At 48.6% G+C, this 22,029-nt stretch overlaps 2 protein-coding genes across 4 annotated transcripts; one reads left to right on the plus strand and one right to left on the minus strand.

Moving 5' to 3' along the window:
• Positions 1 to 268: 268 nt before the first annotated feature.
• LOC106569522 (splicing factor Cactin-like) lies at positions 269 to 8,297 on the minus strand. 3 transcript variants are annotated; one of them, XM_082960972.1, is made up of 10 exons: positions 8,044 to 8,297; positions 6,173 to 6,854; positions 5,934 to 6,029; positions 5,675 to 5,820; positions 5,338 to 5,500; positions 3,940 to 4,054; positions 3,472 to 3,664; positions 3,204 to 3,323; positions 2,761 to 3,101; positions 269 to 2,663 (listed from the first exon to the last, which is right to left on the minus strand). In XM_082960972.1, exons 1-10 carry the CDS (start codon positions 8,082 to 8,084, stop codon positions 2,173 to 2,175), a joined length of 2,388 nt encoding a protein of 795 aa, XP_082817098.1. In that variant the 5' UTR covers positions 8,085 to 8,297; the 3' UTR covers positions 269 to 2,172. The 3 variants fall into 3 exon arrangements, with proteins under 3 accessions (XP_082817098.1, XP_013996432.3, XP_082817099.1); XM_014140957.3 differs by lacking the exon at positions 8,044 to 8,297 and adding an exon at positions 7,626 to 8,010; XM_082960973.1 differs by lacking the exon at positions 8,044 to 8,297 and adding an exon at positions 7,613 to 7,787.
• A 69-nt stretch (positions 8,298 to 8,366) lies between these two features.
• LOC106569523 (ubiquitin-conjugating enzyme E2 R1) lies at positions 8,367 to 21,543 on the plus strand. Its single transcript, XM_045694347.2, has 5 exons — positions 8,367 to 9,303; positions 9,687 to 9,773; positions 9,955 to 10,052; positions 18,533 to 18,661; positions 18,787 to 21,543. The coding sequence occupies exons 1-5, from the start codon at positions 9,118 to 9,120 to the stop codon at positions 18,998 to 19,000; spliced, it is 714 nt and encodes a 237-aa protein (XP_045550303.1). The 5' UTR covers positions 8,367 to 9,117; the 3' UTR covers positions 19,001 to 21,543.
• The last annotated feature ends 486 nt before the right edge of the window (positions 21,544 to 22,029 follow it).

Here is a 22,029-nt window from a genome sequence, read left to right on the forward strand (position 1 = left end):
ACTTGCTAACATTGGGGGTTAACTAGTCTTAAATGGAACAGCTGTGGATAGGTCATGTTAGTTAGGGCTGGATTCAATCTGTATCGCTGAAGTTCAGCGCTATAGTGGCCAAATTTCCCGATTGAGAAAACATATGCAGGGTGAATGAGATTACAGATGGAATCCTGCCCTTAGCCAATGGTAAAGGTGATACTTTACTCACTGATTTGTTGACATCCTGACTGATGAGGCATAGTTCATGCCACTGAGGAAAATGTAAGTTAGGATGTTTCTTTAATTGAATATGATTTATTAGACAGTTTTACCTCTCACAGCTCTGATTGCATCAAATGGAAGCCAGCTAGGAAAATAATGTTTAATATGTAATTTCGGAGACAGGTACAGTTGAAGTCAGAAGTTTACATACACGTAGGTTGGAGTCATTAAAACTCGTTTTTCAACCACTCCACAAATTTCTTGTTAACAAACTATAGTTTTGGCAAGTTGGTAAGGATGACACGTAGTTTTTCCAACAATTGTTTACAGACAGATTATTTCACTTATTCACTACCACAATTCCAGTGGGTCAGAAGTTTACATACACTAAGTTGACTGTGCCTTTAAACAGCTTGGAAATTTCCAGAAAATGATGTCATGGCCTTAGAAGCTTCTGATAGGCTAATTGACATAATTTGAGTCAATTGGAGGTGTACCTGTGGATGTATTTCAAGGCCAACCTTCAAACTCAGTGCCTCTTTGCTTGACATCATGGAAAATCACACAAAAAAAAAATTGTAGACCTCCACAAGTCTGATCCATCCTTGGGAGCAATTTCCAAACGCCTGAAGGTACCACGTTTATCTGTACAAACAATAGTACGCAAGTATAAACATTACCACACAGCCGTCATAACGCTCAGGAAGGAGACCCGTTCTGTCTCCTAGAGATGAACGTACTTTGGTGCGAAAAGTGCAAATCAATCCCAGAACAGCAAAGGACCTTGTGAAGATGCTGGAGGAAATGGGTACAAAAGTATCTATATCCACAGTAAAATGAGTCCTATATCGACATAACCTGAAAGGCCGCTCCGCAAGGAAGAAGCCACTGCTCCAAAACCGGCATAAAAAAGCCAGACTACGGTTTGCAACTGCACATGGGGACAAAGATCTTACTTTTTGGAGAAATGTCCTCTGGTCTGATGAAACAAAAATAGAACTGTTTGGCCATGTACATTGTTATGTTTGGAGGAAAAAGGGGGAGGCTTGCAAGCCGAAGAACACCATCCCAACAGTGAAGCACGGGGGTGGCAGCATTATGTTGTGGGGGTGCTTTGCTGCAGGAGGGACTGGTGCACTTCACAAAATAGATGGCTTCATGAGGAAAGAAGGAAAATGATGTGGATATATTGAAGCAACATCTCAAGACATCAGTCAGGAAGTTAAGCTTGGTTGCAAATGGGTCTTCCAAATGGACAATGAGCCCCAGGCATACTTCCAAAGTTGTGGCAAAATGGCTTAAGGACAACAAAGTCAAGGTATTGAAGTGGCCATCACAAAGCCCATAGAAAATGTGCGGGCAGAACTGAAAAAGCGTTTGCGAGCAAGGAGGCCTACAAACCTGACTCAGTTACACTACACCAGCTCTGTCCGGAGGAATGGGCCAAAATTCACCCAACTTATTGTGGGAAGCTTGTGGAAGGCTACCCAAAACGTTTGACCCTAGTTAAACAATTTAAAGTCAATGCTACCAAATACTAATTGAGTGTATGTAAACTTCTGACCCACTGGGAATGTGATGAAAGCTGAAATAAATCATTCTCTCTACTATTATTCTGACATTTCACATTCTTAAAATAAAGTGGTGATCCTAACTGACCTAAGACAGGGAAGTTTTACTAGGATTAAATGTCAGGAATTGTGAAAAACTGAGTTTAAATGTATTTGGCCAAGGTGTATGTAAACTTCCAACTTCAACTGTACATTGAAAAGCAGTAGCTGATCAAACAAAAATGGAAACCATTCTTTATGACAACAGAATGGTCTGGGCTGCCATAGTGATAACAAAGAGAAAGGTTACCACTAAGACAACCAATAAAAACCCAATAGATAAAGTACATTAACATTCCATATCTATGGTTAAAACCTGGCAGTCTGAGGTTCCTAGTCTGGGTTGGCGTTGGTCAGTTAGCAGGTTCTATCTCCTGTAGCGGTACCTCTTGAAGTGGAACCACAGCTGGAAAATCCCGTTGGCGAACTGACAGCGGAACCCATGACGGTGAGAGTACTCCCACTCGCGGTTCACGATCTTAAAGGCAATGTCCTCGTACGGCGGGCCCGCGTGGAACCGCAGAACCCCAAAGTCCTTGTTGTCAGGACTGGGTTCTAGGAAGTACTGCGGCGTGGAACGTTTGTTGATCAGATCCGGGTAGAAGATGTTGAACTTGTAGCCCTGGACAATCTTAGGCGGAGGGTTGTCGAAGTCATAATGCGTCTGGTTATATTTGTTCCACTCAAAGCCTGTGTGGACCCTGTTGAAGAAGCGTGGTTTCCGGGGACGGTATTTGTCGGCCCACAGGTACATCTTGCCCGTTAGGGGAAGCTCCACGCTAAACTGAGCCTCGTCCCCGCCCATGCCCTGTTTGGCGCGACGCACAAACTCATCCTCCGCATTCTCATTGGCATCACCTGGAGAACAAGAGGAGAGAGAGATGAATATGACGATGGATAGAGATGTCCGAGTGTTTGTGGGTGTGTGTGGGTGTGTTGATGCAAAGCCTCTTACCTGTGACGGCGAGCTGTCTGCGTGAGAGGTGTAGTTTGTGTGTGTCTTCGTCAGGTGTGATGGTGTGTGTGTCCAGCGGTAGCTCTGCGGGCAGCAGCAGTGTGGGACTGTAACGGCCAGAGTCATACTCCGCCTGGCTCTGCTGGATCAAATCCTCCTCGGTCAGAACGGCCTCTACCACCTCACCCTTCTCCTCTCCCTCTTCTCCCTCCTTCTCCCCGTTTCCCTCTGTGGATGGGCCTGCCACTTGGTCATCCTTCTCTGTAGCTCTCTTCTGATTGGCGGAAGGGGAGGAAGAGGCGGCGCCAGGCTCCTTTGAGGGAGGGACTTCTTTCTCGGTCCTGTGGAGAAGAAACAGAGGAGGCAAAGGTCAAACCTTGTGGACATGAGCGTGTAAAGAAAGAGGTTGAAGGTGAAACCTGTGTGTGCGCCCATGTACTCACACATCCTCCACCTCAGGCTCCTCTTTGATAATGGGGAAGAGAGGCTCACTCTCCACTCCCTGCTCCTGTTTCAGCTTGAACAGCTTCTGACGTAACACATCCTGGTGCCTCTCTCTCAACCTACAACACAGATAGGGATGGTTAACACACACACACACACACACACACACACACCCACACACACACACACACACACACACACACACACACACACAAATGCCAGAGACCGGTAGGGTAAGCATGCATACACACACACACCGGTCCTCACCGTGCTCGGCCCATGTAGACCCTGACTTGCTGCATCAGACTCTCCCAGTAACCTATATCCAGGTTGGATCCCCCAGCTCGGATCTTAGTCTCCATGTTGAGGTTCAGCGCCTGGAGCTGGCTGTACGTCTTTCCCTTAAACACTATCTGAACATCGGTGCTCACTGAAGTGTTAATGCCATCACGACGGTCACCTGGGGAAGAGGGAGACCGTCAACTACTCAGAAAACATCAGACTGGGGCTGCGCAAGAAATGGCACCATATTCCCTATATAGTACACTACTTTTAACCAGGGGACCATTTTGGACACATCCTAGGAGAGAGGGACAAGGGGAGAAATGCCTAGGTGTAGGCACAGAGTATAGAGGTTGATGGTGGAATGCCAAGACAGAATATGAGCCAATGAGAGAGAGCGATACTGAGATGTTACTGTAGTTTGGCCTATTTGAGATGGTGGTGCTGCTGTACCTGGGCCTTTTCCAGATGCCTCCAGTTTCCGGAGCTTGCTGATCTCGTCCTCTGTGATGGTGGTCATGTCCCTCCAGTAGTCCACATTCTTGCCCTGCTCCAGCTCCATGTACACCTACAGGGAAAAAGCACACACAAGGTCACACACAGACATGTCACACAGTCTCTCTCTTCCGCTACAAACCACAATTTCTAGAAACAGTTCTAAGCACATTGAACAAAGCGTCACACAAACACACACACCAGGGTTTCAGTTAGGAACATTTGGTGCCGGACAACCTGACAGGAAAAACATCTATTTACCAGACATCCTAATGTGCTGTCTGCATGACGCATTAGAGCGTCCACCCAATTCATCTTAACAGAATAGAAATGAGCCTGTAAAGTTGTAAAAAAATTTAACAATGTTCTTATACCAACATGACAGGTTTTACTGAAAAGCAAAACATTTCCCGTTGCATCTTTACCCCGTCTAGAAATCATAAATGAATATCATTTTTTTTAAAGACGAAAAAAACATTTAGCCTAGAACAAGTCGCCTACACAGTAATAAAACTTTCAAATATAATATCATTTGTGAACGACCTGTCCTATAGGCTGTTTGTATGAACATTTTAATTAATAAATTAAAAAGTCAGCTGTTTTCAAATACAATCTAGGCCTCTCTAATTTAACATTTTAAATAGGCCTAATAAACAACAACTGGGGAGAGGTGTTGGAGGAACAGCAGGGCCGGTCCGCCCCACTCCCGCTGCCATTCAGCACCACAGCAGGGCCGGTCAGCACCACAGCAGGGCCGGTCAGCACCACAGCAGGGCCGGTCAGCACCACAGCAGGGGAAAGAGGCCACAAAATGAAAAATGATCAACCTGATGTTGGACAATCAAATTCAATATGGGAATAAAGTCATTAAGGCTGGTTCATTGATAGAAATCTTGTTTTAAAATGCTCCAGTGAAGCGAGGCCCGCGCTATGCGATATGCATTTATGAAAGCACTTATTTCCAGAGATCAAATGATATCTCTTTTTACAGTTCTACTGGATGATGTTAATAAATGATTATTATAATTTTAACTATCTTGGGGTCGTGACTCACGTCATGTGATATACGTGGCTTATTGATAACTACTCTGTTTCCTACTACAGACAGTTGGCACACACCCTACACTAATGTCCCAGCAGCTGGAGGATTTATTATGAAGTATCTTTCTTTTCCTTAGAAGTTGGAGAATATCCACCGGTATTTCCATCAATGAATAAAAAATACAAAAATTCACAATGGATGTTTTTTTGTTGTTTTTTTAACAATTTGGCCAGTAACAATTTTATTTATCTGCTTTTCTTATTTTACCAAAAGTCGGCATTTACCGTCTAACTGAAACCCTGACACACACACACCTTGATGTCTTCGAGCAGGTCGTCCATGTCAGTGACGGTGAGTCCATTGAGGAAGGTGTAAGGTTCGTGCATCTCCACAGCCAGGTCATCATCCTCAGCACTGATGTACTTAGCCAACAGGTCTATGGGCTTAGCACGGCCGTCACGGATACGGATCTTAGACCTAAACACATAAACATCTATTAGTTAGAGGTCTGCACACAAATCCACATCAGCAAACACCGGAGCAGTGAGATGTTGTTTATGTACCAGGCTGTTTTCAAGTGAGTATATGGAACTATGTGAGGTTGTTGAGGGTTAGGGTTACGGGGACAGTAATGAAGGTGTCACCACTCACCGTAGCTTGGCCTGGTGCAGGTGGAAGTTATCCTCTTGCTCTGCCCAGGTTTTGAAATGCTCTGCCTCCTTCTCTCTCTGCAGCATCTCTAGTTCCGTCTCTCTCATGGCCTTCTCTCTCTCCCTTTCCAGTCGCAGCTGCTTCACCTAAACACAGACAGACGTATACAAAGATCCTGCTCTTGCATTGCATTCTCCATAAGCACATACGTTCCTGAGCCTGTTAAACACACACCAGCTCATGTTGCATAGAAGCATACCTTCTGCAGTTCTCTACGATTCTCCTCCTGGATGCGTTTGTTTCTGTCTTTCAGGTCCTTCTCACCCAGATGGCCAATGCCCTTCCTGTCTAGAGCCTGACCACAACACCACCACCACCACAGAAACACAGATTATTCAGAGCCTGGTCAGATGTAACCACTGTACTTTTAAAAGGAGGACGTCGATAGTCCCACATACATCCATTTCTCAAGTGCCCACTCTCCTCTCCCTCTCTTACCTTCTGCCATTTGAAGGTGCCCAGCAGGTTGTTGTCTCCAAAGGGGTTGTCTGCATTGGTATAGCCCATGTACTCCTCACTCCAGCCCATCTTCTCCCTCTTCTTCCTCTCCTTGGCCTCCTTCTTGGCCAGTCGTCTGGCTCTCTTCTCCTCTGGGGTTTCCAGGGCCTTCAGCATCTCTCTCTGGTTCTTCTTCTCATCTCGGACCGAGGGCCCGGCCTCTCCAGACCCCGGGCTGCCTCCACGGGCCCCACCCTCCGACCCAGAGCTCTTAGACGAGTCAGAGGAGCCAGAGCGACGTCTTTTCCTATCTTTGTCCCTCCCTCTGCTTCCCTCTCTCCTCCCGCGGTTTTCACTCCTCTGGCTGCTTCTCTCTCTGTCTCGACTTCTCTCCTCACCTCGGCTTGGGTCCCTCTCTCGGCTTTTCATCCTCTCCCTGTCCCTAGTCCTCTCCCTGATCTGTCGTTCCCTCTCTCTGCTAGGGCTTCTGCTCCCTCTGTCTGCACTCCGCCATCTCCTCTCCCGGTCAATGCTCCCCCCATCCCTCACTCTCTTCCGGTCTGCACTGGACCCTAAATCGGACTGGAACTGGCTCCAGCCCCTCCTCTTCTCTCCTTTGTCTTCTCTTCTGCCTTTGTTTTTCTCTCTTTCCTTCCTCTCCTTTGGATTATCTGAGTCAGAGCTGATGGATAGAAAAACTTAGTTGCAGACATGTGATTTCTTGATTAATATTGTACTTGTTTGACATTTTGCTGCACTGTTATGCGCTAGTAAAACAAGCAAAGTTGGAAGCACAGAATTGTCTACAATGTCATTGTGTGCTGTAGCATTAAGATTTCCCTTCACTGGAACTAAAGGGCCTAGCTCGAACCATGAAAAACAACCCCAGACCATTATTCCTCCTCCACCAAACTTTATAGTTGGCCCTATACATCTGCCAAACCCAGATTCATTCGTCAGACTGCCAGACTGTGAAGCATGATTCATTACTCAGGAGAACGCGTTTCCACTGCTCCAGAGTCCAATGGCGGCGAGCTTTACACCACTCCAGCCGAAGCTTGTCATTGCGCATGATCTTAGGCTTGTGTGCGGCTGCTCGGCCATGGAAACCCATTTCATGAAGCTCCCAATGAAGAGTTATTGTGCTGACGTTGCTTCCAGAGGCAGTTTGGAACTCGGTAGTGAGTGTTGCAACCGAGGACAGACGATTTTTATGGGCTATGCGCTTCAGCGGTCCCATTCTGTGTGTTTGTGTGGCCTACCACTTTGCGGATGACCCATTGTTGTGCCTGGAACTTTCCACGTCACAATAACAGCACTAACAGTTGACCGGGGCAGTTCTAGCAGGACACAAATTTGACGAACTGACTTCTTGGAAAGGTGGAATCCTACTACGGTGCCACGTATTTTTATTTAATATAATTATTTTATTTAATATACCTGTCATGTTTACCTGGATCGGTCTTTTGATTTGCCCTTCAGTTTACGTCTCTTGTCACTGTCTGAGTCGCTTCTCGACCCGGGATGGCCTCTGCTACAGGGCCATTGTCGCCCCGCAGATCCACCACTGGTGTCCGAGCTTCCGCTCTCAGAACGCGCAATTCTCCGGGGAGTTTGGTTCCGACCCACGGACCGACTCCGGCCTCTTTTGTCTTCGGGTGATCGTGATCTACTTATTTTGGACCTGTTTCGGTTCCGACTACGAGAGCCAGAACGGGACCGATGATACTTTTTCGGACCCATGGCAAATGGGTTTCCAAAACGTTGTGGTCCGTGCTACGTCGCGTAAATCGGAGCTGTATAATAATTTTTGTTCGCAGCACACAACTGTAATGTATTTGAGGTGAAGAATCGTTAGGACAATTACAAACCTAATTATTAACTTCAAAAACACGAAGGGATCCCCTCTCATAATAACTTTTATATTGATTTTGTTCGCATTTGTTGTTTTAATTCTCAGGCATATTTAAAGCCAACCGCTGGGATTTGCATTGAGCCCCGGCGCAGTTTGTTAACGTCATATTATAATCTGATCGGTCATTTGGAGAATGGTGGCATATAACGTCAATGTGCCTTTCTCAAGTATTTTATCATGATTCATGAAATCTGCCCACTACAGGTATGTCGTCTAGGCATGTTTTAGTTTCCACACAAATTGGCATCGAAAAGGCAAAACAAGGTTCGTGTTGTTGTACGTGTCACACTATTGGCTGTATTCCAGAAATGTCTTGTGTAGTTCTTAAAACCCACCCGAAAAAAAACAAGTAATAAAAAACATGATATTCTCAATTAATTGAAATACTTTTACAATAAACATGGTGATTACAATGGATACTTTTTGCACTGCTGACATGAGAATTTTATGCTAATGTCTACATCGGAACTACATTTCCCAGAGGGCACTACAATCTTATTGACTGTTTTGAGAGGAGAGGAGACTGCTTTCAACTCTCCTCATTTATAGCTAGCAGGAACACATTGTTGGTTAATTTTTATTTATGTTTGTATAGTCTTTAGCTGGTCCATAACGATTTGTTGTATAACTGTCAGTTGCAAAGTAACATTTAAAAAATATATATATTCATTGTCACTGGACCAATAGTTAGCAGTTTGTGCTAACTAACTAGCTTCACGGTTTAGCTAGGTCGGTGAGCCTAGTTAGTTTCTAAAATACCAACACATTGTTTTTAGTATGATTTTTTTTGAGTTATTTTATACTGATAACTAGCTAGATAAAACATATTGCGCGATTTCAAAACAAATCCATCTACTTGAATCAAAAGAGAGGTTAACTAACTAGCCATTGTGCGCATAGAGGAAATCGCAACAAAGAAAACGTTTTTTTGTTTTGCTGGATCAGCTGGCTCGCTAGGTTGCTAGCTGTGTTGTAAACGACGACGTTCTCCGCCAAACGTTAGCAAGATTAACTAGTTGGCTATTTTGCCATGGCGCAACATGGTCCTGTTCACGTAGCAAGCTCACAAAAAGCATTAATGCTAGAAATGAAGAGCCTTCAAGAGGAGCCAGTCGAGGGCTTCAAAATAACATTGGTAGATGAAGCAGATCTCTACAATTGGGAAGTGGCCATTTTTGGACCTCCTAACACTCACTATGAAGGGGGTTATTTCAAGGTAAGGCTGAAATATATAGCTAACTAAATTCACTTGTTTTGCTAACTGTCTTAGTTAGATACGCTACTCCTACATGTCTAGCTTGTTTTGTTAGCTAGTTAGCCAACATGCGCTATGGTCAACTACATGGTTGGATTCCGTTAGTAGTAGGCCCGTAAACGTAACATCGCATCTGCTTTCTATTGCTGTACTTCCAGCCTGCAGTGACAAGCACTACCCTGTCAAACCTATTTCTGGGTCAGGCTGTTGTTTTCGGATGTGTTCTACTCAACACTGGGTTGCAACATCAGGTTTACCATTGAATCGGGTTAGGTCCCACAGACGCATGTTAGGACTTGTTGCTGACATATGTTGATATGACTTTCTCTCCGTGTGTCCCACAGGCTCGTATCAAGTTCCCAATTGACTACCCCTACTCGCCACCTGCCTTCCGTTTCCTCACCAAGATGTGGCACCCCAACATCTATGAGGTAAGGAATCACTGACCCAATTCTAGAAAAATTGTCAAACTTAAGGTCATTCATTTTCAAACAAATGTCGTGGTCCTAATCTCAATTTGTATTGCTCTCTATATGTGGCTTAATCCTAGTCACACCTGTCATTTGTGAGCATAAGTAGAGTATGTTCATTTTAGATTCTCCCTTGTGTTAGAATGGGGACGTATGTATATCCATTCTGCACCCTCCAGTTGATGACCCTCAGAGTGGGGAGCTGCCATCTGAGAGGTGGAACCCTACCCAGAACGTCAGGTACATGCCCTCTCAGTATGTTCTCTCTTCTCCCCGCCTCTCTCTCTCCTCCCCGCCTCTCTCTCCTCCCCGCCTCTCTCTCCTCCCCCGCCTCTCTCTCCTCCCCCGCCTCTCTCTCTCTTCCCCGCCTCTCTCTCTCTTCCCCGCCTCTCTCTCTCTTCCCCGCCTCTCTCTCTCTTCCCCGCCTCTCTCTCTTCCCCGCCTCTCTCTCTCTTCCCCGCCTCTCTCTCTCCCCTGCCCGCCTCTCTCTCTCCCCTGCCCGCCTCTCTCTCTCCCCTGCCCGCCTCTCTCTCTCCTCTGCCCGCCTCTCTCTCTCCTCTGCCCGCCTCTCTCTCTCCTCTGCCCGCCTCTCTCTCTCCTCTGCCCGCCTCTCTCTCTCCTCTGCCCGCCTCTCTCTCTCCTCTGCCCGACCTCTCTCTCTCCTCTGCCCGCCTCTCTCTCCTCTGCCCGCCTCTCTCTCCTCTGCCCGCCTCTCTCATCTCTCTCTCGTCTGCCCGCCTCTCCCTCCCTCTCTCCTCCTCTCTCTCTCTCCTCCCTTCTCTCTCTCTCTCCCCTCCCTTCTCTCTCTCTCTCTCTCTCTTCTCTCGTCTGCCCGCCTCTCCCTCCTCTCTCTCTCTCTCTTCTCTCGTCTGCCCGCCTCTCCCTCCCTCTCTCCTCCTCTCCCTCTCTCCTCCTCTCTCTCTCCTCCCTTCTCTCTCTCTCCCCTCCCTTCTCTCTCTCTCTCCCCTCCCTTCTCTCTCTCTCTCCCCTCCCTTCTCTCTCTCTCCCCTCCCTTCTCTCTCTCTCTCCCCTCCCTTCTCTCTCTCTCTCCCCTCCCTTCTCTCTCTCTCTCCCCTCCCTTCTCTCTCTCTCTCCCCTCCCTTCTCTCTCTCTCTCCCCTCCCTTCTCTCTCTCTCTCCCCTCCCTTCTCTCTCTCTCTCCCCTCCCTTCTCTCTCTCTCTCCCCTCCCTTCTCTCTCTCTCTCCCCTCCCTTCTCTCTCTCTCATCCCCTCCCTTCTCTCTCTCTCATCCCCTCCCTTCTCTCTCTCTCATCCCCTCCCTTCTCTCTCTCTCTCCCCTCCCTTCTCTCTCTCTCTCTCTCCCTTCTCTCTCTCTCTCTCTCTCCTCCCATCTCGCTTCCTTCTCGCTCTCTCTCTTCTCCCTTCTCGCTCTCTCTTCTCCCTTCTCGCTCTCTCTTCTCCCTTCTCGCTCTCCTCTTCCTCCCTTCTCGCTCTCTCTTCTCCCTTCTCGCTCTCTCCTCCCTATTCGCTCGCTCTCATTCCTCCCTTCTCGCTATCTCTCTCCTCCCTATTCGCTCGCTCTCATTCCTCCCTTCTCGCTATCTCTCTCCTCCCTATTCGCTCGCTCGTCATTCCTCCCTTCTCGCTATCTCTCTCCTCCCTATTCGCTCGCTCTCATTCCTCCCTTCTCGCTATCTCTCTCCTCCCTATTCGCTCGCTCTCCTCCCTTCTCGCTCTCGCTATCTCTCCCTCCTCCCTTCTTGCTCTCTCTCTTTCTCCCTCCTCCTTTCTCGTTCACCTCCCTTCTCGCTCTCGCTCTTCTCGCTCTCTCTCTCCTCCCTTCTCGCGCTCTCTCTCTCCTCCCTTCTCGCGCTCTCTCTCTCTCATCCCTTCTCGCGCTCTCTCTCTCTCCTCCCTTCTCGCGCTCTCTCTCTCCACCCTTCTCGCTCTCTCTCTCTCCTCCCATCTCGTTTCCTTCTCGCTCTCTCTTCTCGCTCTCTCTCCTCCCTTCTCGCTCTCTCTCTCCTCCCTTCTCGCTCTCTCTCTCCTCCCTTCTCGCTCTCTCTCTCTCCTCCCTTCTCGCTCTCTCTCTCTCCTCCCTTCTCGCTCTCTCTCTCTCTCCTCCCTTCTCGCTCTCTCTCTCTCTCTCTCTCTCTCCTCCCTTCTCGCTCTCTCTCTCCTCCCTTCTCGCTCTCTCGCTCTCTCTCTCTCTCCTCCCTTCTCGCTCTCTCTCTCTCCTCCCTTCTCTCTCTCTCCTCCCTTCTCGCTCTCTCTCTCTCTCCTCCCTTCTCTCTCTCTCCTCCCTTCTCGCCCTCTCCTCCCTTCTCGCCCTCTCCTCCCTTCTCGCTCACTCCTCCCTTCTCGCTCTCTCCTCCCTTCTCGCTCTCTCCTCCCTTCTCGCTCTCTCTCTCCTCCCTTCTCGCTCTCTCGCTCTCTCTCTCTCTCCTCCCTTCTCGCTCTCTCTCTCTCCTCCCTTCTCCCTCTCTCTCTCTCTCCTCCCTTCTCGCTCTCTCTCTCTCTCCTCCCTTCTCGCCCTCTCCTCCCTTCTCGCTCTCTCCTCCCTTCTCGCTCTCTTCTCCCTTCTCGCTCTCTCCTCCCTTCTCGCTCTCTCCTCCCTTCTCGCTCGCTCTCTCTTCTCCCTTCTCGCTCTCTCTCCTCCCTTCTCGCTATCTCTCTCCTCCCTATTCGCTCGCTCTCATTCCTCCCTTCTCGCTCTCTCTCTTTCTCCTTCCTCCCTTCTTGCTCTCTCTTTCTCCCCCCTCCTTTCTCGTTTATCTCCCTTCTCCTCGCTCTCTTCTCCCTTCTCGCTCTCTCTCCTCCCTTCTCGCTCTCTCTCCTACCTTCTCGCTCTCTCTCCTCCCTTCTTGCTCTCTCTCCTCCCTTCTCGCTCTCTCTCTCTCTCTCTCCTCCCTTCTGGCTCTCCTCCCTTCTCGCTCTCTCTCCTCCCTTCTCGCTCTCTCTCCTCCCTTCTCGCTCTCTCTCCTCCCTTCTCGCTCTCTCTCCTCCCTTCTCGCTCTCTCTCTCTCCTCCCTTCTCGCTCTCTCTCTCTCCTCCCTTCTCGCTCTCTCTCTCTCCTCCCTTCTCGCTCTCTCTCCCTCCTCCCTTCTCGCTCTCTCTCCCTCCTCCCTTCTCGCTCTCTCTCCCTCCTCCCTTCTCGCTCTCTCTCTCTCTCCTCCCTTCTCGCTCTCTCTCTCTCCTCCCTTCTCGCTCTCTCTCTCTCTCCTCCCTTCTCGCTCTCTCTCTCTCTCCTCCCTTCTCGCTCTCTCCCTTCTCGCTCTCTCTCTTCTCGCTCTCTCTCTTCTCCCTTCTCGCTCTCTCTCTTCTCCCTTCTCGCTCTCTCTCTTCTCCCTTCTCGCTCTCTCTCTTCTCCCTTCTCGCTCTCTCTCTTCTCCCTTCTCGCTCTCTCCCTCCTCCCTTCTCGCTCTCTCTCCCTCCTCCCTTCTCGCTCTCTCTCCCTCCTCCCTTCTCGCTCTCTCTCCCTCCTCCCTTCTCGCTCTCTCTCCCTCCTCCCTTCTCGCTCTCTCTCCCTCCTCCCTTCTCGCTCTCTCCTCTCTCTCTCTCTCTCTCTCCTCTCGCTCTCCTCCCTCTGGCTCTCCTCCCTTCTGGCTCTCCTCCCTTCTCGCTCTCTCTCTCTCCTCCCTTCTCGCTCTCTCTCTCTCTTCCCTTCTCGCTCTCTCTCTCTCCTCCCTTCTCGCTCTCTCTCTCTCCTCCCTTCTCGCTCTCTCTCTCTCCTCCCTTCTCGCTCTCTCTCTCTCCTCCCTTCTCGCTCTCTCTCTCTCCTCCCTTCTCTCTCTCTCTCCTCCCTTCTCGCTCTCTCTCTCTCCTCCCTTCTCGCTCTCTCTCTCCTCCCTTCTCGCTCTCTCTCTTCTCCCTTCTCGCTCTCTCTCTTCTCCCTTCTCGCTCTCTCTCTTCTCCCTTCTCGCGCTCTCTCTTCTCCCTTCTCGCGCTCTCTCTCCTCCCTTCTCGCGCTCTCTCTCCTCCCTTCTCGCGCTCTCTCTCCTCCCTTCTCGCGCTCTCTCTCCTCCCTTCTCGCGCTCTCTGTCTCCTCCCTTCTCGCTCTCTCTCTCTCCTCCCTTCTCGCGCTCTCTCTCCTCCCTTCTCGCGCTCTCTCTCCTCCCTTCTCGCGCTCTCTCTCCTCCCTTCTCGCTATCTCTCTCCTCCCTATTCGCTCGCTCTCATTCCTCCCTTCTCGCTCTCTCTCTTTCTCCTTCCTCCCTTCTTGCTCTCTCTTTCTCCCCCCTCCTTTCTCGTTTATCTCCCTTCTCCTCGCTCTCTTCTCCCTTCTCGCTCTCTCTCCTCCCTTCTCGCTCTCTCTCCTACCTTCTCGCTCTCTCTCCTCCCTTCTTGCTCTCTCTCCTCCCTTCTCGCTCTCTCTCTCTCTCTCTCCTCCCTTCTGGCTCTCCTCCCTTCTCGCTCTCTCTCCTCCCTTCTCGCTCTCTCTCCTCCCTTCTCGCTCTCTCTCCTCCCTTCTCGCTCTCTCTCCTCCCTTCTCGCTCTCTCTCTCTCCTCCCTTCTCGCTCTCTCTCTCTCCTCCCTTCTCGCTCTCTCTCTCTCCTCCCTTCTCGCTCTCTCTCCCTCCTCCCTTCTCGCTCTCTCTCCCTCCTCCCTTCTCGCTCTCTCTCCCTCCTCCCTTCTCGCTCTCTCTCTCTCTCCTCCCTTCTCGCTCTCTCTCTCTCCTCCCTTCTCGCTCTCTCTCTCTCTCCTCCCTTCTCGCTCTCTCTCTCTCTCCTCCCTTCTCGCTCTCTCCCTTCTCGCTCTCTCTCTTCTCGCTCTCTCTCTTCTCCCTTCTCGCTCTCTCTCTTCTCCCTTCTCGCTCTCTCTCTTCTCCCTTCTCGCTCTCTCTCTTCTCCCTTCTCGCTCTCTCTCTTCTCCCTTCTCGCTCTCTCCCTCCTCCCTTCTCGCTCTCTCTCCCTCCTCCCTTCTCGCTCTCTCTCCCTCCTCCCTTCTCGCTCTCTCTCCCTCCTCCCTTCTCGCTCTCTCTCCCTCCTCCCTTCTCGCTCTCTCTCCCTCCTCCCTTCTCGCTCTCTCTCCCTCCTCCCTTCTCGCTCTCTCTCTCTCTCTCTCTCTCTCTCTCCTCCCTTCTGGCTCTCCTCCCTTCTGGCTCTCCTCCCTTCTGGCTCTCCTCCCTTCTCGCTCTCTCTCTCTCCTCCCTTCTCGCTCTCTCTCTCTCTCCCTTCTCGCTCTCTCTCTCTCCTCCCTTCTCGCTCTCTCTCTCTCCTCCCTTCTCTCTCTCTCTCCTCCCTTCTCGCTCTCTCTCTCTCCTCCCTTCTCGCTCTCTCTCTCTCCTCCCTTCTCTCTCTCTCTCCTCCCTTCTCGCTCTCTCTCTCTCCTCCCTTCTCGCTCTCTCTCTCCTCCCTTCTCGCTCTCTCTCTTCTCCCTTCTCGCTCTCTCTCTTCTCCCTTCTCGCTCTCTCTCTTCTCCCTTCTCGCGCTCTCTCTTCTCCCTTCTCGCGCTCTCTCTCCTCCCTTCTCGCGCTCTCTCTCCTCCCTTCTCGCGCTCTCTGTCTCCTCCCTTCTCGCTCTCTCTCTCTCCTCCCTTCTCGCGCTCTCTCTCCTCCCTTCTCGCGCTCTCTCTCCTCCCTTCTCGCGCTCTCTCTCCTCCCTTCTCGCGCTCTCTCTCCTCCCTTCTCGCGCTCTCTCCCTTCTCGCGCTCTCTCTCTCCTCGCGCTCTCTCTCTCCTCGCGCTCTCTCTCTCCTCGCGCTCTCTCTCTCCTCGCGCTCTCTCTCTCCTCGCGCTCTCTCTCTCCTCGCGCTCTCTCTCCTCGCTTCTCGCTCTCTCTCTTCTCCCTTCTCGCTCTCTCTCTTCTCCCTTCTCGCTCTCTCTCTTCTCCCTTCTCGCTCTCTCTCTCCTCCCTTCTCGCTCTCTCTCTCCTCCCTTCTCGCTCTCCTCCCTTTTCCCTTCTCGCTCTCCTCCCTTTTCCCTTCTCGCTCTCTCTCTTCTCCCTTCTCGCTCTCTCCCTTCTCGCTCTCTCTCTTCTCGCTCTCTCTTCTCGCTCTCTGTCCTCCCTTCTCGCTCTCTGTCCTCGCTCTCTCTCCTCGCTCTCTTCTCCCTTCTCGCTCCCTTCTCCCTTCTCGCTCTCTTCTCCCTTCTCGCTTCTCGCTCTCTTCTCGCTTCTCGCTCGCTTCTCGCTCTCTCTCTTCTCCCTTCTCGCTCTCTCTCTTCTCCCTTCTCGCTCTCTCTCTTCTCCCTTCTCGCTCTCTCTCTTCTCCCTTCTCGCTCTCTCTCTTCTCCCTTCTCGCTCTCTTCTCCCTTCTCGCTCCCTTCTCCCTTCTCGCTCTCTTCTCCCTTCTCGCTTCTCGCTCTCTTCTCGCTTCTCGCTCGCTTCTCGCTCTCTCTCTTCTCCCTTCTCGCTCTCTCTCTTCTCCCTTCTCGCTCTCTCTCTTCTCCCTTCTCGCTCTCTCTCTTCTCCCTTCTCGCTCTCTCTCTTCTCCCTTCTCGCTCTCTCTCTTCTCCCTTCTCGCTCTCTCTCTTCTCCCTTCTCGCTCTCTCTCTTCTCCCTTCTCGCTCTCTCTCTTCTCCCTTCTCGCTCTCTCTCTTCTCCCTTCTCTCTCGCTCTCTCTCTTCTCCCTTCTCTCTCGCTGTCTCTCTTCTCCCTTCTCTCACGCTCCCTCTGTCCTCCCTTCTCGCTGTCTCTCCTGTTGTGCTGTGTCACTCATACCCAGATAACATGACATGTGGAACCTCTCCATGACTTCCTGGAAGTGAATAGGAATCATACTAGCCCAACCCCAAGTCAACCTGTAGAATCTATGCAGATCAGAGAAATTTGATTCGTTATAAGCAGTGTGGTGAAACGTCCACCAGCCTATCAGAGGACAAGCACTCCTGTTACAGTGGTTTACCCAGTTACACTTTTACTATAAGTCAAGTTGACAAATATATATCTGTGAGTTCTTAAAATAGAAGAGGTAAATCAAATCCATATTTCATTTGACACATGCGCCGAATACAACCGGTGTAGACCTTACTGTGAAATGCTTACTTACTAGCCATTAACCTCTCTGGGATATGTGGACGCCACCTCAACAACAGCCAGGGAAATTGCAGGGCGCCAAATTCAAAACAACAGATATCTCACAATTAAAATTCCTCAAACATACAAGTATTATACACCATTTTAAAGCTTAACTTCTTGTTAATCCAGCCATAGTGTCTGATTTCAAAAAGGCTTTATGGTGAAAGCATACCATATGATTGTTAGGTCAGCACCTAGTCACAAAAAACATACAGCCATTTTCCAGCCAAAGAGAGGAAAAACTAATCACTAACCTTTGATCTTCATCAGATGGCACTCATAGTACTTCATGTTACACAATACATGTATGTTTTGTTCGATAAAGTTAATATTTATATCCAAAACTGTCAGTTTACATTGGCGCGTTCTGTTCAGTAATGTTTTGCCTCCAAAACATCCAGTGATTTTGCAGGGAACCATATCAATTTACAGAAATACTCATCATAAACATTGATATAAGATAGAAGTGTTTTACATAGAATTAAAGATACACTTCTCCTTAATGCAACCGCTGTGTCAGATTTCAAAAAAGCTTTACGGCAAAAGCACACCATGCAATAATCTGAGTACAGCGCTCAGACACCAAAACAAGCCATACAGGTACCCGCCATGTTGTGGAGTCAACAGAAGTCAGAAATAGCGTTATAAATATTCACTTACCTTTGATGATCTTCATCGGAATGCACTCCCAGGAATCCCAGTTCCACAATAAATGTTTGTTTTGTTTCAATAAAGTCCATATTTATGTCCAAATACCTCCTTTTTGTTCGCGCGTTCAATTCACTATTCCAAATGCAGAAGGCGCATGCACTAAGTCCAGACGAAAAGTCCAAAAAGTTGCATTACATTTTGTATAGAATGTATAGAATCAATCTTTAGGATGTTTTTATCATAAATCTTCAATAATATTCCAACCGGACAATTCCTTTGTCTTCAGAAATGAAAAGGAACTCAGCTCGCTCTCACAGCCGCGCACATGACTGAGCTCATGCCATTTTTCCAGACAACTGATTCCAATAGCTCTTATTCTCTCCCTATTCACAGTAGAAGCCTGAAACAACGTTCTAAAGACTGTTGACATCTAGTGGAAGCCTTAGGAAGTGCAAAATGACCCCACAGACACTGTACATTGGATAGGCAATCACTTGAAAAACTACAAACCTCAGATTTCCCACTTCCTGGTTGGATTTCTCTCAGGTTTTTGCCTGCCATATGAGGTCTGTTATACTCACAGACATCATTCAAACAGTTTTAGAAACTTCAGAGTGTTTTCTATCCAAATCTAAAAATGTGCATATCCTAGCTTCTGGGCCTGAGTAGCAGGCAATTTACTCTGGGCACCTTATTCATCCAAGCTACTCAATACTGCCCCCAGATCCCAAAGAAGTTAACCAACAATGCAGTTTTAAGAAAATATTTACTTATTTTTTACTTTAGTTTATTTAGTAACACAATAAAATAACAATAATGAGGCTATATACAGGGGGTACCGGTACCGAGTCAATGTGCGGCGGTACAGGTTAGTCGAGGTAATTTGTACATGTAGGTAGGGGTAAAGTAGGTCTTATTTTATCAGCACTGTTTTAGGTTTATATTGACAGGTTGACACATTTCCGAAGTCTTACTTTGCAGAAATATCCTAGCCTGTATCCCACAAAGCAGGATCAATGAGCCAACCAGCTAACTCTGATAGACAAAGCCTTGTGCTACTCTCTGAAAGCCAACCTGGTTTGTGTATCCTGTAGGACCATCCTTCTGAGTGTAATCTCTCTGCTGAACGAGCCCAACACCTCCTCCCCGGCCAACGTGGACGCCTCCGTCATGTACCGCAAGTGGAGGGACAGCAAGGACAGAGAGTACGCCGAGATAATCAGGTCGGTAAACATATGCACAAGGACAGAGTGTACTCCGAGATAATCAGGTCGGTAAACATATGCACAAGGACAGAGAGTACAGCACACACACTTATTCAGCCCCTCTATCTCTGTGTGTGTCTCAGGAAGCAGGTATTGGCCACTAAGGCTGAAGCGGAGCGCGACGGGGTGAAGGTCCCCACAACACTGGCCGAATACTGTGTCCGCACACGCGCCCCGCCCCCCGACGAGGGCTCCGACCTCTTCTACGACGATTACTATGACGACGAGGATCTGGAGGACGAAGACGAGGACGACTGCTGCTACGATGAAGACGACTCTGGGACGGAGGAGTCGTGACGCGTCCTACCTGGGAACCTGGACGGCTGACGCGTGCGCTCCCTGAACTCTCCTCCCGTAGGAGAGACTTTTCGGGAAGGACTACTTCACATATTTTAAACCTCTCACTTTTTCTATCCTCAGAATCCAAGCACGCTGTCATCTGTGCAAAGTCTGCACCTGTTATTTACAGGAAGTATCGACTAAAATGAAATTGAACTCGACATGCTACCTTGTGACCCTGTTTGACTATCTGGAAAAAACAAATGTAAACATTGCGCTGGTGAAAACACTCGGTAAATCAAGCACATGAGTTGGATCTCTAAGTTTTCCCTTCCTCAACTTGCCGCCTCCTAGTTCACTCACACCTATAGTCAGATAGTGTTTTGCCTAAACAGGCGACTGAAGACTTCTTCACCTGTCATGGTGTCTGTGTGATCGACACACCACTGAACTTACAGCAGGACTTATATATCTCCAAGATGAGGTTCTGTCTGGCTTCTCTCCTCCCTTACGTTTTTGTGCGAGGGAAAACGTGACTGTCAACATGGTGTTTCTGCATGTCAGACATCTTGGACACAATCATATGTGCCGGCATACTGGTTTGATTGAATTTAGAAAAAAATACTATTGTGATCATGGAGACGCCAATGACTGTCTGGTGGACCCCAGGATGCGCTTGAGCTGGGGGCCAAACCCAGTTTGAATGTTTTAGCAGCGTTTCAACAACATTTTGCTGGCCTAGCCGTAACTGTCTGAGGTGTTTTCTGTTTGAGAGTGGAGTGAGTGATTCTACAGCACAATGTAATGTTGTCGTGGCAACTGTTTCTCCTGCATCTGGACAGAATCTTCTCAGAGACCCACACCTTTCTCCTCTGCAAAGCATGATGGAGCCAGAGACAAGTCTTTGTAGCCCAGCAACTGTATGGAGAGGGGGGGGGGGAGTGCTTTATGGGTTTAGCGTAATGATTAGCTGTTTCCTGTTTTTATTCTCCTTTCATTGAGAATTATGCCAGTAGTCTTTGTTAGAGAATGATTTAAAATGTCCTTGGGTCATAGAGTCGACCGTTGTGGTTTTCTGTAGGAAGATTGTGTATCTCTGTTGAAAATATGTTGTGGCAGTATCAGTCAGCAAGCCTCGGGAATTGGGGAAAGAAAATGACTGCCACTTTTGTTTTTACTTTTGTGTGTGCAAGTGGAGGGTGCTATCATGAATCTCCAAGCAGAGATGTGTTTGCGTGTGTGTATCAGCAATATTGGATGTTGCATTTATTCTAATTTAGCTTTAACTCTCAGGATATTTAAGAATGAGAAAAAAATGAGAATTTACAAGATAAAGTGGTCTCTTTCCTGGTGGGCTTCAGAGATATACTATATATACAAAAGTATGTGGACACCCCTTCAAATTAGTGAATTCGGCTATTTCAGCCACACCCGTTGCTGACAAGTGTATAGAATCGAGCGCACAGCCATGCAATCTCCATAGACAAACATTGGCAGTAAAATGGCCTTACTGAAGAGCTCAGTAACTTTCAATGTGACGTCGTCATAGGATGCCACCTTTCCAACAAGACAATTTGTCACATTTCTGCCCTGCTAGAGTTGCCCCGGTCAACTGTAAGTGCTGTTATTTTGAAGTGGAACTGTCTAGGAACAAGTCCACACAAGCGCACAGAACGGGACCGCCGAGTGCTGAAGCGCGTAACAATCACCTGTCCTCAGTTGCAACACTCACTACTGAGTTCCAAACTGCCTCCGGAAGCAACTGTTCGTGGGGAGCTTCATGAAATGGGTTTTCATGGCTGAGCAGCCACACACAAGCCTAAGATCATGCGCATAGCCAAGCTTCGGCTGGAGTGGTGTGAAGCTCGCCGCCATTGGACTTTGGAGCAGTGGAAACGCGTTCTCTGGAGTGATGAATCGCGCTTCACCATCTGGCAGTCCGATGGACGATTCTGGTTTGACGGATGCCAGGAGAACACTACCGACCCGAATGCATAGTGCCAACTGTAAAGTTTGGTGGAGGAGGAATAGTGGTCTAGGGCTAAGTTTCATGGTTCGGGCTAGGACCCTTAGTTCCAGTGAAGGGAAATCTTAGCGCTACAGCATACAATGACATTCGATCGGTGTGGAAGAACTTGACTGGCCTGCACAGAGCTCTGACCTCAACCCCATCAAACACCTTTGGGATGAATTGGAACACCGACTGCGAGCCAGACCTAATCGGCCAAAATCAGTGCCTGACCTCACTAATGCTCTTGTGGCTGAATGGAAGCAAGTCCCCGCAGCAATGTTCCAACATCTAGTGGAAAGCCTTCCCAGAAGAGTGGAGGCTGTTGTAGCAGCAAAGGGGGGACCAACTCCATATTAATGCCCATGATTTTGGAATGAGATGTTCGATGAGCAGGTGTCCACATACTTTTGGTCGTGTAGTTTACAGTAACATGTACCTTTACTGATCTGCACCTGTGGTTATATGGATGATCACATTTTCATTTTTACCTGTATGTCTTTGTTTTTGGCCTATTTAAAACTGAAAAAATAAAGCTCTTTATTGGAAACAAGTTTTATTTAGTCCTTTCTACCCCCATGTGAAATGTACAGCATGCATCACAACAATACAAATTTCCTGTTGACCAAATTACACCAGATTTTAATTCTGGGTTAACTGAGACTAATTATAGTGTAACAATAGTGTGTACTTTCTATAGTGCATCAACCACAGATTGAAGTTCAGCTAGTACTTTTTGAATAGGCCTACTGTTTAATTTGAATGCAGTTTAGACATTCACAATTAAGGTCTTATGCCTATAGCCAAAATAAATATGCAACGTAAGGAAAAGGTTTACTGTAAAGTAGAAACTGGATGGATTGACTACAGCCAAGGCAAAGGGAGACCATAGTCCATGTTGTATTTTGAGTGGAATTTCCCTTTAATATAGTCTTCATAGATTGTGTCACCAATCTCGGACAACAACGAGCAAGCGGGCTGGTTTTCGAAAGAAACTACAGATCATTGTGTTGAACTCGAATGTTTGAGAGAAGGAAGG

Source organism: Salmo salar, chromosome 14 (assembly GCF_965601325.2).
Source record: "Salmo salar chromosome 14, fSalSal1, whole genome shotgun sequence".
Taxonomy (NCBI): Eukaryota; Metazoa; Chordata; class Actinopteri; order Salmoniformes; family Salmonidae; genus Salmo; species Salmo salar.

Coding starts and splice junctions, on each gene's coding strand:
- LOC106569523 (XM_045694347.2), top strand. CDS start 9,118: ATGGCGCAACATGGTCCTGTTCACGTAGCAAGCTCACAAAAAGCATTA. Junction 10,053..18,532: donor AACCCTACCCAGAACGTCAG/GTACATGCCCTC, acceptor TGTATCCTGTAG/GACCATCCTTCTGAGTGTAA. Junction 18,662..18,786: donor GAGTACGCCGAGATAATCAG/GTCGGTAAACAT, acceptor TGTGTGTCTCAG/GAAGCAGGTATTGGCCACTA.
- LOC106569522 (XM_014140957.3), bottom strand. CDS start 7,915: ATGGGTCCGAAAAAGTATCATCGGTCCCGTTCTGGCTCTCGTAGTCGG. Junction 6,030..6,172: donor GCACCTTCAAATGGCAGAAG/GTAAGAGAGGGA, acceptor TGTTGTGGTCAG/GCTCTAGACAGGAAGGGCAT. Junction 4,055..5,337: donor ACCTGCTCGAAGACATCAAG/GTGTGTGTGTGT, acceptor TTTTCCCTGTAG/GTGTACATGGAGCTGGAGCA.